General features: G+C 41.7%; 1 protein-coding gene across 1 annotated transcript in view; it reads left to right on the forward strand.

Annotated features, from left to right (window-relative positions):
* The first annotated feature begins 240 nt into the window (after positions 1–240).
* Positions 241–13,259, forward strand: part of SLC41A1 (solute carrier family 41 member 1) — a 43,512-nt gene continuing 30,493 nt past the window's right edge. Inside the window, exons 1-2 of the mRNA XM_020797742.3 lie at positions 241–451; positions 2,906–4,296. Of these exons, the coding sequence (XP_020653401.3) occupies positions 3,910–4,296 (387 nt within the window). The 5' untranslated portion in view covers positions 241–451; positions 2,906–3,909. The remainder of the gene's footprint in view (positions 452–2,905; positions 4,297–13,259) is intronic.

Below are 13,259 nucleotides of genomic sequence, written 5' to 3' on the forward strand. Positions count from 1 at the left end.
GAACGCTACGGCTTTTGCCGAGAACATGTGATTGGCTCCCGCCCCGCCAAGTCTGCAGTCCATCCTCCCTCCCAAAGTCCGCCTCCTTCCCTGCTACGATTCGCCAGAACTTCTACCAATCCGTCGCCTCCGTTTGAGTCTGCCCGTTGCGTCAGGGCCACTGGAGCCAATCCGCGGGGAGCAGGAAGGAAAAGTTCCTCCTTTCATTGGACACCAATGATGTCAACTGCGCGAATAAGGGAGGGAGGTTAGAGGCGCCCCGCCCCTCCTTCGCTCCGCTTGCAGCAGCGGTTTCTCAATCGTCGGTCCAATTGCAATATTAGTGGAGCGACCGGGCGATGTGGCCGGGGAAGCGGTAGGGCTTGGAACCCAGGAAAAAGGTTCAGGAAGTCGGAGAGTTAGGGGCCAAGAAGGCAGCCGCCGCCGCCGCCGCCGCCACTACTCGGTACAGGTAGGGTTGTCTCTCTCTTCTCCTGTGGAAGTTAAGTAGGTTAATAGTTACTGGAGGGGAAAACGCCGGGGCTTCTAAGGGAGCCTTTAAAGGGATGGGGGGCGAGAAGGATTAATGGGTTTTCCTTTTACTGCTCTTCTGGGGTTCCCCACTAAACACGGGACAATAACTGGTTTAGGATAATGGCTTTGCAATGCTGCCGTTGCCTGAGAAGTGGAGTCCCGTTAGCACACGATTATAGCGGTTGCTTTTCATGTGTGATCTCCCAGCTGTTCCGTGTCGGGGTGTCTGTCTTTAGGGGTGGAGGAGATTCCTCGGGTATGCTAAAGGCAGTGTTGTTGAGCAGGCTTTGTGAATGTTTAAGAAGAACCCGTGGTTGGACATAGATTTGTTTCCCTTCTCAATAAGGGACTTTGACAATGTATTGGGCTAGAGATGCTTAGATGCTGCTGATATGGATCAGGCTGAGGAGAAGGGGAAGATCTTTCAGTGAGGCATCTCACTACACTGCAGATGAGCTGATTCTGACTTTTTCATGGAAGAGACAAGATCAGGAGTAAAGGGAACTGGTGTTATGGGTGTGGGGAGTGAATATGGGACGCCTCACTCGGCTGCAGAGAAAATACAGTGAACTTCATACATGGCAGGGAGAAAGAATGTAAATTGCTCTCAAGAAGCAAGTCTGTCTGTGACTTGTGAAAGTAGGTAATACTCAAAATCCTGAAATGCATCAGAGCTGATCTTGATGACATATAGGGGTGAAGAAAGCATTGCCTGACTCATCTGGTAACAGCACTTAATTTCTCCGAATATGAATAAAGTTGAGTTGTCTAACTCTTCAAGGCTAAGTATCTGTCCAGTGTTTTCTTTCTGTGTCATGGGGAAAATCCTTTCTTTTTCCTCACTCCCTTGAAGACATTAATAGCTCCCATTTGCTCAGGCAAAGTTAGATAGCTTTACTGCTATGTCAGCTTGAAGTCCCCTGAAGAAAGCTTTACTCAGTATGATTTGGTCTCCACAATTCTTGGTTCTTGTTCTTTCAGGACTCTTTGCTTAACCAGGAAATAGGAAACTGTCTTATATTGAATCAGAGCACTGGTCAGTCCATCTAGCCCAATATTGTTAACTTTGACTGACAGTCATTTTCTAGAGTTTGGGGCAAGATTTGTTCTGAGCCCTCTGTGAAGATCCCAAGTAGTGGTCTCCTGTCCAAGTATTACCATAAACAGGACTAATCCTGTTAGGTTTCCAAAATTGGGTGGGATTAGAGTGCATGACCTGTTCTGGTCATCCTGTGTATAGAATATGGTGGTATGGTATATACAGTGAGCATGCTAGTGATTATAGACATTGTTAACAGGATTCCCAGTGTAGTATAGTGGATAGAGTGATGGACTGTGGAAAACAGGGTTTGAATCCCCACTTGGCCATTGAAACTCACTAAGGGAGTAGAACTGGTAAAAACATTCCTTAAATATCTCACGTACCTTGAAAGTCGTATTAGGGTCACTGTAAGTCAGTTCTGACTTGATGGCACAGAACACACACAAGTCATTGCTGGCATGTAGCACTTAATAAGAATGTGCTATGGTAAGGGGGCATAGTGTGCTGAGGTGGCTTGCCCCATGTGGGATTCTGTGTAGAAAGACAGAAGTAAATTATTTAAAAAGCCTTTGCTTCTCCCCCACATAGAGATTAGTTCTGTGGAGAAAATTAGTTAAGTGATAGTATGCTTTGCCCTCTTGACTCTCAAAATTAAATTACAGTTTTAAACAAGAACAAGGGGGGGATTTGGGCCTGCCCATCCAGTCAGAATTGGATCTGTTGCACTCGGCTAGACTAGGCTCTGTTGCCTGTGTGCTCACCATGTAGCTGTCGGATGCGAAGAGCATCAAGAGGACAGCACTGCAGAGGGCAGTAGTGTACATGCGTTAACACATTCATGCCTCAGTCAGATAATGTTTTGCTTTCTCACTGGGAAGTCATCAGCTTTTGATTTTGGAAGCTAAAAAAGGCTACGTGTGCCCGTCCTGATTGAGTTTTGGGTCTGAAAGTGTAGCATGCTGGTCTGGCTTAGTGTCAAGAGTGTTCATTGGCTACAGTTGCCTTGGCTTATAAAGTAGTAAACTGTGATGCTTGTCTGTTGTATAGACTTCATCTGAGCCTTATGTTCTATGATTCTGTGTGAATATCTTGAATCACATTCAGTGTTGGGAGGGAAGAGTAAACACAATACTGTAGTGATGACAGAAATATAAGGGCCTCTTCCTTGACAGCTGTTTTTTATTGACGTATGTCTGTGTGTTTAGTACTTATTCTAACCAGCATAGTGAAGAACAATAAAGCCATTGATGTTAGATGCTAGTACATGAGAGGGTGGGACTTTATGAATGAAAGAGTTATTCTCCAGTTGCTAAAGGTTATATCATGTATTTTCCACTCTTCTGTATTCAGGGTGAGAGCAGCGTGATCTCCGAAGATGCCATAGAAGGTTTTTCTTTCCAGTGCAACTCCTGGACATGTTCACAGTACAAGCCTTTTGGGGGTCCTCATGTTGCTTTAAATAAAAATCTTCATTGTCACATGGTGTAAGGTGAGAGATTTTCTTTCTGAGAAGGAGGCTGGCTCTTCTAACAGCACACCAATAACCAGGCTCTTGTGCAAGAAGCATAAAAGGGGAGTTGGAGAGATTAAGAGGGCCAATTGCGAGATATTAATCAAGCTCTTCATAACTATCTGGAACCTCATGAAAGCACGGTCTTCCTGACAGAGTAAGAGCATACCACTCTGCAATAGAGAAGAAATACTTTGGGGAATTCTATTTTTCAATTCTCTGATCTTTCAAATTTTCTGGATAATAAAGACTGGCTGGGAAGATGAATTGAGAGTTTAGACTATTTTTATTTTGTTTCATTTTTTGAAAAGCTAAAGCCCAAATTTATCCCAAACTGTTTTTAAAAGACTCTTAATTCACAAAGTTCCTTTCTGAAGAATCCTTTTCCTGTCAGCTGTAAAGGCCAGCTGAACTATTCTTGGCTGTTGCCATAAGAGCTGAGGCTAAAATAAGGAGGACACGAATTTGAGAAGATGATGCTCTAGAAAGCCACAAGCCAAAGAAGCTAAGAACTGGATCGTTTCATCTTGTTTAAGGAGCGTGCCCCAAGGATTCTTGCCTGGGGAGAGGGAAAGTGAACTCGAGTGGCTTTGACCTCTCTTGAAATTGTTATGGTTTCTCTGCTGGCTCTGTGGCTGGCGTCTCCAGTTCTGAATTGTGCTTGATGGGGAGTCTTGCTAGGGGAGCTGACCTTGCAGCTAAGGACAGAATTCTGGACCTGAGGAGAGTGGCATCCATATGCCAAAAGACACATTGTCTTAACCTCCGAACCAAAGGGTTTTTTCCTAACAGTTGTCCTCTGTAGTATATTGAGAGGTGGAGAAAGGCCACACAATCTTGCAACATGACATCCAAGCTGGAACAAAAGGAGGCTCATCCCCCCAATGGAGTAGTGCTACCCATTGTTGTTGGCCCTATAGACTGCCTCTCCAGCCCTGACCGGGAGCATCTTGTTGAATCTTCTGAATTCTTAGGACCTGAAGACAAAAGAGGAGTGGAGGTGGTGGTGGTAGAATTACGGGCCAATGCCAAAGGAGTACGTGAGGAGGATGCCCTGTTGGAAAATGGCAGTCAGACTACTGAGAGCGATGATACCAGCACAGACCGGGGCCCAGAACCAACCTCTCTTCTCAAAGAGACCTCCTTCTCCATTGGCTTGCAAGTTCTCTTTCCTTTCCTGCTGGCAGGATTTGGGACAGTTGCTGCTGGGATGGTGCTGGACATTGTGCAGGTAAGACTCAGTGTTTTCAGTATAATACCATGTTTCCCCGAAAATAAGTCAGGGTCTTATATTAATTTTTGCTCCAAAAATGCATTAGGACTTATTTTCAGGGGAAGTTTTATATTTTTTTCATGTAAAACAATCTGTGTTTATTCAAATACAGTCATGTCAGCTTGTGGTTGCTGCACAATGCTGCATAAAGGTGGAGGGTGGAGTGTCACTTAACTGGGGCTTATTTTTGGGGTAGGGCTTATATTACGAGCATCTTGAAAACTCATACTAGGGCTTATTTTCAGGTTAGGTCTTATTTTCAGTGCTCAGATTCCATGAGTGTGTAGGTGGCTTTGGATCCTATTAAAGTAGCAGTCTGTTCCTTCCACTCTTACTTATGGACTGAATTGCCTTAAGTCCCACTGCTGGGAGAAAGGTGACATAGAAATGAAATAAATTAATTACTTTAAATGCTTAGCATTTTAGTCTAAAGACTGGTTGTATGATCAGGCTATATACTTAGCAATTTTAGGGATTTTAAAAAAATTACTTAGCCAGTAAACTACACTTGTTTGACATAAGGGAATGTTTCTCCATGGTGTAAGTGGTCACATTTCAGATGGTCAATAGCAAAGTGGCTCTGTCTTATCAGTGCTCTTTAAATAGCACCCAGTCAGTCTAATAATTCTCACATTTAAGCAACATAAGCTATAAAGTCCAGTGTCTCGTTTAAACTAAGCTTCTGTTCCTTCCAACTGGAGAGTTTGGATTTTAAAGACTTGTCAACTTCTCTGAAGAGTTCTAAGTAAATAAAAATTTGTCTTTGGTTACCTTAACTCTGAATGTGTGTAGTGCTTTTGGAGTTGGTGAATGCGCCTGGAGATTTACTCATCTAGGAATGACTCAGAGTGCTGCAGTAAAACTGTGCAGCTGCTGGCCAAGGCTGTTAATGATATCAATACTGACAAATCAGATTGGCTGCTAGGCAGCTAAAAGACCTGTTCAGCAGTGGAGTGAAAAGGTGTGTTTTGAGTTCTTGCATTATAGGTAGTCTCATGTGAGTTTTGCCCAGATTCAAACTCCTTTTTCTGTGAAATAAATACAGTACTAGAAATGCCAGGAGCGGTGGAGATTTCCAGTTGAGTTTTCTTGAAAACCAGGTCATGTGAAATTCTCCTGCTCTCAGCCGCTTCTCAAATGATGTTCCTGAGTTACGGTATCACTTAGCTCCTTTGGCTGCAGCCTAGCTAACTGGCAGGTCATGTTAAAGGCCAAAGCTCTTTTGTTAGACTTGTTTCTCTCATTTATGCTGGTCACAGTTGGTAATGCTCTGGGCAGAACCCAACCATTCAGATTCTAAATTGTGCCTGTGGAAGGAAGTTGCTACATGATATAAATAATTGCCTAAACTTGGCTTTTAGCTGCTGCATCTGTGTGAGATGCACGTTGGTCTCCCATGTACATCAAAGTGCCTACTGTGTAGCCAACTTTAAATGCTTAGCCATAAATAGATAAAGGATTTGACACTTCCTTCTCTCAACCGTCAACTTCTTGAAGCCTTTTTGAATGCTGAGTTAAATATTTGCATGATTTCGGGGCTTTGTCAGGGGTTCTATTTCTAGTGCCTGCCTAAAGATGGTGGTGTTCTTAATCTTATTTTTGTATTATGGGCTAGGCCTTTGTAAAGAATTATATCAAATGACAACTATGCACGTGTTTGTTTTTTGAAGTGCATGACTTAAGTCTAAATAATTCACTTCTTAAGAGAGAAAATGAACTTTCTAAAAAGATTGGATTGAGGAAATCTACAGTGCAGCCCTGATTTAGTCTTGGGTGTATGAACTTGGCTTTGCTGGCTAGAGATATGGTTTGAGTAGACTTAAACATGGTATGAATGTGCATACTGATCCAAACCACAGCACACTTTCAGAAGCAGTGGCAGCAGCAGACATCTGCCAGCATTTGAGTGTAGGACATTGTGAACCATATATCTTTGTACATGGTATATTTCACATTAACTATCTCTGTGCAAGTGTTCATGTTGCTTGGATCCCCTCAGAAATAAGGTATGAGTGCTGGGCCAATGGGTTAGAACCAGTGTTCTACCAGCCTGAGTTTGGTGATCCTCCAGATACATTTCATAGGATCCTTGAGTAAGTCCTGGTGGGACAGGAACAGATGTCTCAGATTGAATACAGATGTTGATTGTATGGTGTTTGTATGTGTGCATTGGAAATGTGTAAGAAACTAGTTGACATCTTTTATTTTTAGAATGGAAGAGTTGTATAAGAATATCTCCTCTTCTAGAATGATTCTCAAGAAAAAACTCTTCTGTATCATTTCAAGCTAATTTTTAGTGGGTGTTTTTTCATGGTTTCTGTGGTTTAAGTTAATATAAAGTATAAGGCTGACCTTTTTACAGGGCAAAAGCCTACCAAAATCAGAGGGGAGGGGAAGTTAGTTGTTTTTTTTTTTTTAACTACACCTCCCACAATTTCAGTGCATCTCAAACCTAAATGGCTACTATACTTCAACAGTTGTATGTGTCTGCTATTTGCCATTTTGGGGCATCTTGCGCATGTGCCATCATTTAAAATGTCCTCCTCACAATGGAATTACACAAAGGCAAAATAGAAAACTAACAGCCAATAGTTTAAGAAAATAAAAGCTGACTGATTTGCTTTTATTGGCCATCTTTCTTTGGCGTCAATGCTCTTATTAATACCTCCATGCACTCTTCATTTCCACTGGAATCTGGAGCATGTTTTCAGATCTTTTTTCATACCTCAGTCAGAAATCTGCACTACTTTAGATTCTTTAGAAAGATGCAGCTCTCAAATGTTGGCACTTCCTAACTTAATGCCATTTTTTTTCCCAAATGTTCACTTTTTTGTTTTTAGTTTTAAATGTTTGAGCACTTCTTTCCCTAGGCAAAGATGGCCTTCTTTCTTAGCCCTTGGTTTCTATTATACAGCTCCTGATTCCTATTATTTAGCAGCTTGACTTCTACAGCTCCCCAGCATCATCAAAGTTTATCCTACAGCTGCCCCATCTTATGTCCGTGGAAAGGAAGTCTGGGTGATAGGTCAGTCTGCCACTTTCTCTTCTGCCTTCACCAGTGAGATGAAAGGTGAATTCCTTTTTCTGGGTTAGAGGTGAAAGAAGTTGCAGTGTGTATTTACACAACAGAGCAATGGTAGTTTGATGCCACTTTTAGGTACAAGGTTCCTTCCTGTGGAATCCTGGGGTTTGTTATATGGTGATGTACTTCACATTCTTTGCTAGAAAGGACTAGTGCTCTCATCTAGGAGAGTGCACTAAAGCCCTGTCCCTTGTTAAACCACAGATCTCAGAATTCTACAGGATAGAGCCATGGCAGCTATTAAACTGCTGTAACCATGTACTGTAGAGATAACCCTGGCTGTCTAGCCTCCTCTTTCAAACTTATATAGCCATAAAACACAATGTGCTGGCAGACTTTAATCAATACTGCAAATGAAAATTAAGATAATGAGAAGCAGTAGATTCTAAGATGTAGGCAGATCTGTGTTAAATATCAGTAAAAATGTGTTTGAGTCTCAGGGACATTTTCGCATCCAGTCCTGGAGCTTCCTCATGCCAACCAGGACAAAAAAAGTGTAAAACAAACAATGCTTATAGAAAGTGTAAGCAGACATAGGATATTGTGTCTTGGGCAAGGAAGTTAGACTCTACAAGCCACTAAACTCTGTTTATACATTAATGTTTCAGTCCTTGCTTAACATTTTCAGTGTTAAATGGACAAAGTACCTTAAAAATATTATTACTGCAGTGGAAAATCGTAACTGGAGCTCCTGAGGAATAATGTTTTAACATGTGACCAAATTTCCCCTTGGCCTTTTAAAAGAGTTCAAAGCGTGTCTCGATGCTCAACAAAAGATTAGTCTGCTTGAGGGAGTGTGATGAAGATACAAGTAAAGATGAATGTGTATTTATTCCTCTTGTATTATCTTCAGTCTTTGAAAGGGTGGAGGAGAGAATGGCCATTTTGCCTAAACTGTCTACCTCCTTTGCAACACTAGTCAAGGACCAGTGTAATAGCCAGAGTATTTTGAAGTCTCTTCGCGTACAAGAGCTGCATCTGCTGTGTATGGTAGTTGAACATTGTTCCAAGGGTACAAGTGATAGCTACAGTATTTATTTGATCTGTCATAGCTTTATTTTTTCTAAATTGCTGGGTGGAAGCCCATGATTTCACTGACATTATAACAAAATCTATGTATAAAGACTTAATCATGATGAGGTTTGAAATAGTTGCTTTGAATCCCTGATTAATATGCATTTTTTTTCTCCAACTTGGTTGATGTTTCACATGTCTGTACTACATTAACTTGAGTACAGCATGGGCTGTCATAATACGAATCTTCATAAGATAGTAAAAAATTGTTGAACAAAAGCACTGTTAAAATGCTATACAAAAATAAAAATTCAGACCTATAACTTTACAGTAGCAGTGTGAATAATGTGTTCCAAGAGCAGGAAAATGCCCCCCTCTCAGGATGAGTTTCAGAATGTTGAGGGGATAGGATGAAGCATATGATAGGATGAAGCTGGCTGGGTTCTGGAACTTGACTTCAAAACTCAAAAATGTTTTCAAATGCTGTACGAAACCCATCTCGCACATTTGCATGGAAAGGTCAGGTCAAATGCACGGAAGGCTTTATGTGTTGGGGGTAGGAACTGACCTTGAATGATCTGGATACACAGAGCTGCCAGTAAACCATTCTTTTGGCAATGACAGGAATAGACCAAGCACTTTGGGTCATATAGTGCAGAATCTAGTGTCCGCTTTCTACCTCTCTCCTTGCTTTGGGTGCCTATTTTCACAGTGACCCTCATAAGACACTAAATAGATCTCTCTTTCTTCTTTCAGAGCCATGTGGTGCTATCATTGTGTTCAGTGGGGCTTACCTCCCAGTTAGTACATCTAGCATTGCAGACTTAATGTTGCAGGCCTTCATTTCGGCACTTTGACTTCTTAAGCAAAGGGCATTCTCGACAAGAGCCAGCAAGGTCCCCATTATGGTTATAAATATGCCAACGGATCCTGACCTCTGTATGTTATTAAAGAACTTGGCAGGCACCCATGAATCCTGTCTTCTGACTTAAGTGAAGTGTCGTATTTTTTTCCCCTTGGAAGAAGCCTCCCCCCCACACCCCTTAGATAACATTCCTGTGTGAATTTTATTGCTCCAGTTTCAGTTACAACCCATACATTTGTGTAGCTCTGGCTTGCTATGTAGCAATCCGAAACATATAGTAGAGTGGAGAAGCCCTTACTCTGTTGCGGGGCCTTTTGCATCAAATAGATTTTCTTACTGTTTCTGGGTAGTACCTTACAGCGTTACAATTGTGTGTATAAAACCCAGTTGGGGAGGAGGATTTAACCTATATTAAATAGCATATTCAGAGATGCTCTATTCCTCAGGACTGAAGGGAGACAGGGCTACAGACCCCTCCATGACGTCAGTAATGCGAGCAGTTGGGATCAGTGTTGTGATACCAGTAATTGTCAGTGCTTTTCCAAACTCATGCTATCGGCACGTCCCAAAAATGAAAAACATTAAATGCATTTTATGTCTGTCAAGTTTGGGACCCATGAAGAAGCTGCTGAGGAACAGGTCCCAGGTGGCTTTGCAAATGCCAGAAATTTCTTTTATCAAAGGCATGCAAATGATAGCAGTTTTTAAAAAGATTTTCTTGTTGCCAAGTTAAATGGGGTGTCTTAAGAATGACTTTTTTCTGCACCCTGATGCAGTCTTTGCAGTCTTGAAGATAAAGCTTTTCAGGCATCCATTTAAACTAGCCTTCTCCACCCCAGTGCCCTTCAGATGTGTTGGAAAACAATTTGTATCATCCACAACTAGCATGTCCCAGTCCTGCTAGTTGGACGTAATGGCTATAGTCCAATACATTTGCAGGGCACCAGATTGGAGAAGAAACTCTTAATGGGACACATGAGAGGAATTGTGAAAGGTAAAGAGAACTGATCTCAGTTTCAGAATAGTTTACAAGAATATATGTCCCCAGGTGGTCCCCTGCTACTGTTCCATTTTTAGCACAGCAGGGTAGGTAAGGTTTGGAGGAACTGGTTCTTCAAGAATAGTAGGAGTAGTGATATGCCTATAACTATTAGGATCTGCATTCTGATTCTAACCATTATGATAAAATACTGCCAGTTTTTGAAAGGCAGCAGTATTCTGGTTTCTTGAAGTAAAATATTGTGTCATGATTTCCACCCAGTATTTTTCTTCTTCTTTTTCTTCTAGTCTAGTATATTAGCATGCAAAATGTCTCCACATTACCATTTTGCAGCTGTCCTAGTCGCAGCTGTGTCTATCCATCACCGTAGATTCCTGTTGCAGTTAGTTACATCTAGTTTTAACCGGGAATACTGTGTGCTTTCATTTTTCATGTCTCACATGCGGAACAGAGCTGTGGCCATCCCTTTACAACACATCATACTGGAGAATGAAGTTCTATATGAACCAAAAAAAAATTGTAAATTTTTATAGATCTCCAAAATTTGGTGTATTCCCATTCACTTTTGATAAAGAATGTTTCAGTTACAGGGTGACGAATGTTCCTTCTGTCAATCTCAACTTTTCACTAGACTAATTCCACATATATGTTTAAGAGAAACAAACAAACAAACAAAAAATCTGATGGTCGTTGTAGGTTTTTCGGGCTGTCTGGCCGTGTTCTTGAGGTTTTTCTTCCTCTCTTCATGGTATAGTGCATAACTAAACATTTCAAAACATACACACACAAAAGATTATCTTTCACCTTCTGGAGAAAGAGGACATCAAGGCTTAAACCATAGTTAAGGAAAGCATTTAGCCTTTTTAGTTTCTACATTCTGGAAAAAAGAGAACACTTAAACCCACAATACATTAATTCTCCAAACAAAGACCCTGGGGAAGTTACTTTTCTGGACTAATATTGTCACAATCAGGCAGCCAGCATGGGACTCATAGTACAAAAAATTATTTTAACAATCTTTTTCTCATAACCACTGTGACACTCATGCCATTCATATTCGTGAACTGATTTGCATGATCCTCTGAGGACTGGAGAGGCAGATTCATTCGCTACATGAGGCTTGGCGGGAAAAGGAGGAGTCAGATAAGGGCTGGTTAGTGAGAGAGAGAGAGGGAACAGATACTGAGAGAGATAGAGCTGGTTAGGAAATTAGGTAGAGAAGGTGGTAATGATATAGCAAGAAAAAAGAAGTATGTACTGAGAGAACTGTTGATGATTTCCTTGTGTATAATGTTTATCTGAGAAACTTCTGTTATGATTCAATCTGCTTCACTTCAATAAATAAGTTCTGTTTCTCTTCACAAGTCAAGTGTTCAGAAAAACGTCATTTATATTGTGAATTGAGGTAATCCACTGGTGGCAGCGAGAGGAAAACACGACGTGAGCGTTTGTGAGGGACAGACAAGCAGGGGCCACAAAGGCGAACACCACACCCACCTGCATAAATTAGACATGTGAGAAGAGTGGCCTTTGTTGTGCTGTTGCAAGAAATTGGATAGAGTGCAAATATTAAGATACCGACAGTACCTATGGAAAGCTGTTTTTAATCAGTGACTTCTGAACATAATCATTTAGCCACAAAGCTTCAGGGCACTTTTCTTTGTCAAAGTCAGAGTCAGGAGTCAAGAACCTCCACTGGTCTTCACGATTAACACTTTTAGAGTGATCAGTAGGCAGTTCTTACCTGTGGTTCTTGTGGCTTCCCTTCCTGCTATGATATAATCTTTGCTATGTTATTAGCACTGTCTCAGAAACCCATATTTTTCCTCTTTAGGCAGAGTGATCGGGTTTATGCTGGAAGCAACAGGATGTTTACAGGTCGCTGGACAGGGAGAATGAACTTTTATTGTTAGTTGCTTCCTTTTTGTTTCCATAGTGTTTCTGCTTTTGCATCTGTGTTAGCTGGAAAAAAAGAGATTGTAATGCATAGATTTGAGAGAGGATGGCCTTGTTATCATCCATGGTCTAGGAATCTAAAGCAAGTGGTTGAATCTCGGGACATATATTGAGTCCATTACATCAGCCATTCTCAACAGGGGGCATATGCCCCCCTGGGGGCCACTGGCACATTCAAAGGGGGCCACAGACTGGAAAAATTCTTCACACACCACCAAAAGGTTCGTTATGTGACTGATATAATCCTGATTTGGCCTAGATTTCTTTCATGTGGTGTTTACATCTGTGGCCAAAAAGGGCTGGAAATGGCTGTATTACATTTTTACTCAGAGGTACTACAGTGTATAAAAGGGACGTGGTGGCACTGCGGGCTAAACCGCAGAAGCCTGTGCTGCAGGGTCAGAAGACCAAGCAGTCGTAAGATCGAATCCACGTGATGGAGTGAGCGCCCGTCGCTTGTCCCAGCTCCCGCCAACCTAGTGGTTTGAAAGCATGCAAATGCGAGTAGATTAATAGGGACCATCTCGGTGGGAAGGTAACAGCGTTCTGTGTCTAAGTCGCACTGGCCATGTGACCATGGAAGATTGTCTTCGACAAAACGCTGGCTCTATGGCTTGGAAACGGGGATGAGCACCGCACCCTAGAGTCGAACACGACTGGACAAAAATTGTCAAGGGGAACATTTACCTTTACCTTTACTACAGTGTTTGGTTGACTTTACTTTCAAGTCATTTTACAGTACATATGATTGAAACTGTAGTGATTTCAGACTTTTTTGGTCCTGGACCATTACTTTTCACGCCAATAAATGATTGTTTAACACTAAAGAGAACAAGATCTGTCATCTGCAATGTTTTTCCCCCTTATATCTAGCACACATTTTTCCTCTCTGAGGTGCCAAGGCACCTTCCCTGCTCATTGATCAAGAAGTATGTGCATAGTACAGGGTTCTGTGGCTCATTCTACAGCAGTTTTTGCCTAGCAGTTTTCTTCTGCATATCCTC

The sequence above is a fragment of the Pogona vitticeps genome, chromosome 4, assembly GCF_051106095.1.
Source record: "Pogona vitticeps strain Pit_001003342236 chromosome 4, PviZW2.1, whole genome shotgun sequence".
Lineage (NCBI taxonomy): Eukaryota > Metazoa > Chordata > Lepidosauria > Squamata > Agamidae > Pogona > Pogona vitticeps.